At 51.0% G+C, this 1,197-nt stretch overlaps 1 protein-coding gene across 1 annotated transcript in view; it reads left to right on the top strand.

Annotated features, from left to right (window-relative positions):
- Positions 1–87, top strand: part of Zdhhc5 (zinc finger DHHC-type palmitoyltransferase 5) — a 20,045-nt gene extending 19,958 nt beyond the window's left edge. Inside the window, exon 12 of the mRNA XM_010608389.2 lies at positions 7–87. Coding sequence (XP_010606691.1) covers positions 7–87 — 81 coding nt within the window. The remainder of the gene's footprint in view (positions 1–6) is intronic.
- The last annotated feature ends 1,110 nt before the right edge of the window (positions 88–1,197 follow it).

Raw genomic sequence — 1,197 nt, 5'->3', positions numbered from 1 at the left:
GCCCAGCCGCCGCTCAGCAGCCCAACGCGGGGCGGCGTGAAGAAGGTGTCGGGGGTGGGCGGCACCACCTACGAGATCTCCGTGTGAGGAGCCCCGCCGCCTCCCCGCCCGCGGACGGACTCTGGACACTGTGCAATGCTTGCTCTGGAGGGAACCAGATCATTTTTAAACCAGAAATAATTTTTTTTATTATTGTTACGGATTCTATTTTTTTCCTCTTCTGCGTTACCAGGTGTGTGTACATATATATATATATTATATATTATAAATATCAAAGAAATTATATATCTATGCTGGGATGGGAAGACGAGGGAGGGAGGTTTAGTCTTCGCTCCTCAGACCAGCAGAAGAGACGCCGTCTTCCTTTCTCCCGTGCCCCTCGCCAGTTTCTGACCTCGGGTCCAGCACTGCCCGCTGAGCCGGCCCACCGGAGCAGGTGGAGGGGTTTGGGGTGCAGTGGCGGTGGCCGGGTTGCAGTGCTGGGCCACCCCTGGGGGGCTTCACCAGCCCTCAGAGCTCCCCCCAGCCTAATGGTTAACGTAATTTTAAAAATCAAAGGACAGGAGAAAAGAATCCAAAAAGCAATATTTTTAATCACATGCCAAAAACGGAATAGACAGAAGGACGGCAGGCCTGGACCCCTCCTGCTGTCCACTCGGTATGGTGCTGGGTAGAGAGGACACTGGGTTCCAACTCCCACACAGGGAAGACAGAGGCCCGTTTATTTTTTATTCTGATTAGCCATTTTAAACCAACAAGGAATAAAAAGAAACCCTGCTCTTACCGGCTCCCTGGCTTGTGTTTTGTCTTGCTGAGGGCAGGCTGAATGCTCTCTGGAGGCCATCCCATCCCAGGGGATGAGGTCCTGTCCCAGTCCGGCCTCCGTAGGCAGCAGGACAGAGTGAAGTTACTCCTAACAGCTCCTGGTTTTGTTTATTTATTTATTGGAGACAGGGTCTCACTATGTAGTTCAGGCTGGCCTTGAACTCACTGTGTGGCCCAGTATGCAGAAATTCAGCAGTGTTCCTGCCTCAGCCTCTGGACTGTGTTACAGGGGTGCACCATCGCAGTTTAAGGACTTAGAAACAGGCCCAGGTTACATAGCGCTAGCCTAATAATGCCAGCTATTCAGGAGACTGTAAGTGCAGGGGCAACCTAGTGAGACCTGCTCAAAAAAAAAAAAAAAAAAAAAAAAAA

The sequence above is a fragment of the Fukomys damarensis genome, unplaced genomic scaffold (genome assembly GCF_012274545.1).
Source record: "Fukomys damarensis isolate Sample0158 unplaced genomic scaffold, DMR_v1.0_HiC HiC_scaffold_27, whole genome shotgun sequence".
Classification (NCBI taxonomy): domain Eukaryota; kingdom Metazoa; phylum Chordata; class Mammalia; order Rodentia; family Bathyergidae; genus Fukomys; species Fukomys damarensis.
Note: the sequence above shows the minus strand (reverse complement) of the source record. Positions and strands in the feature narration are given on the sequence as shown.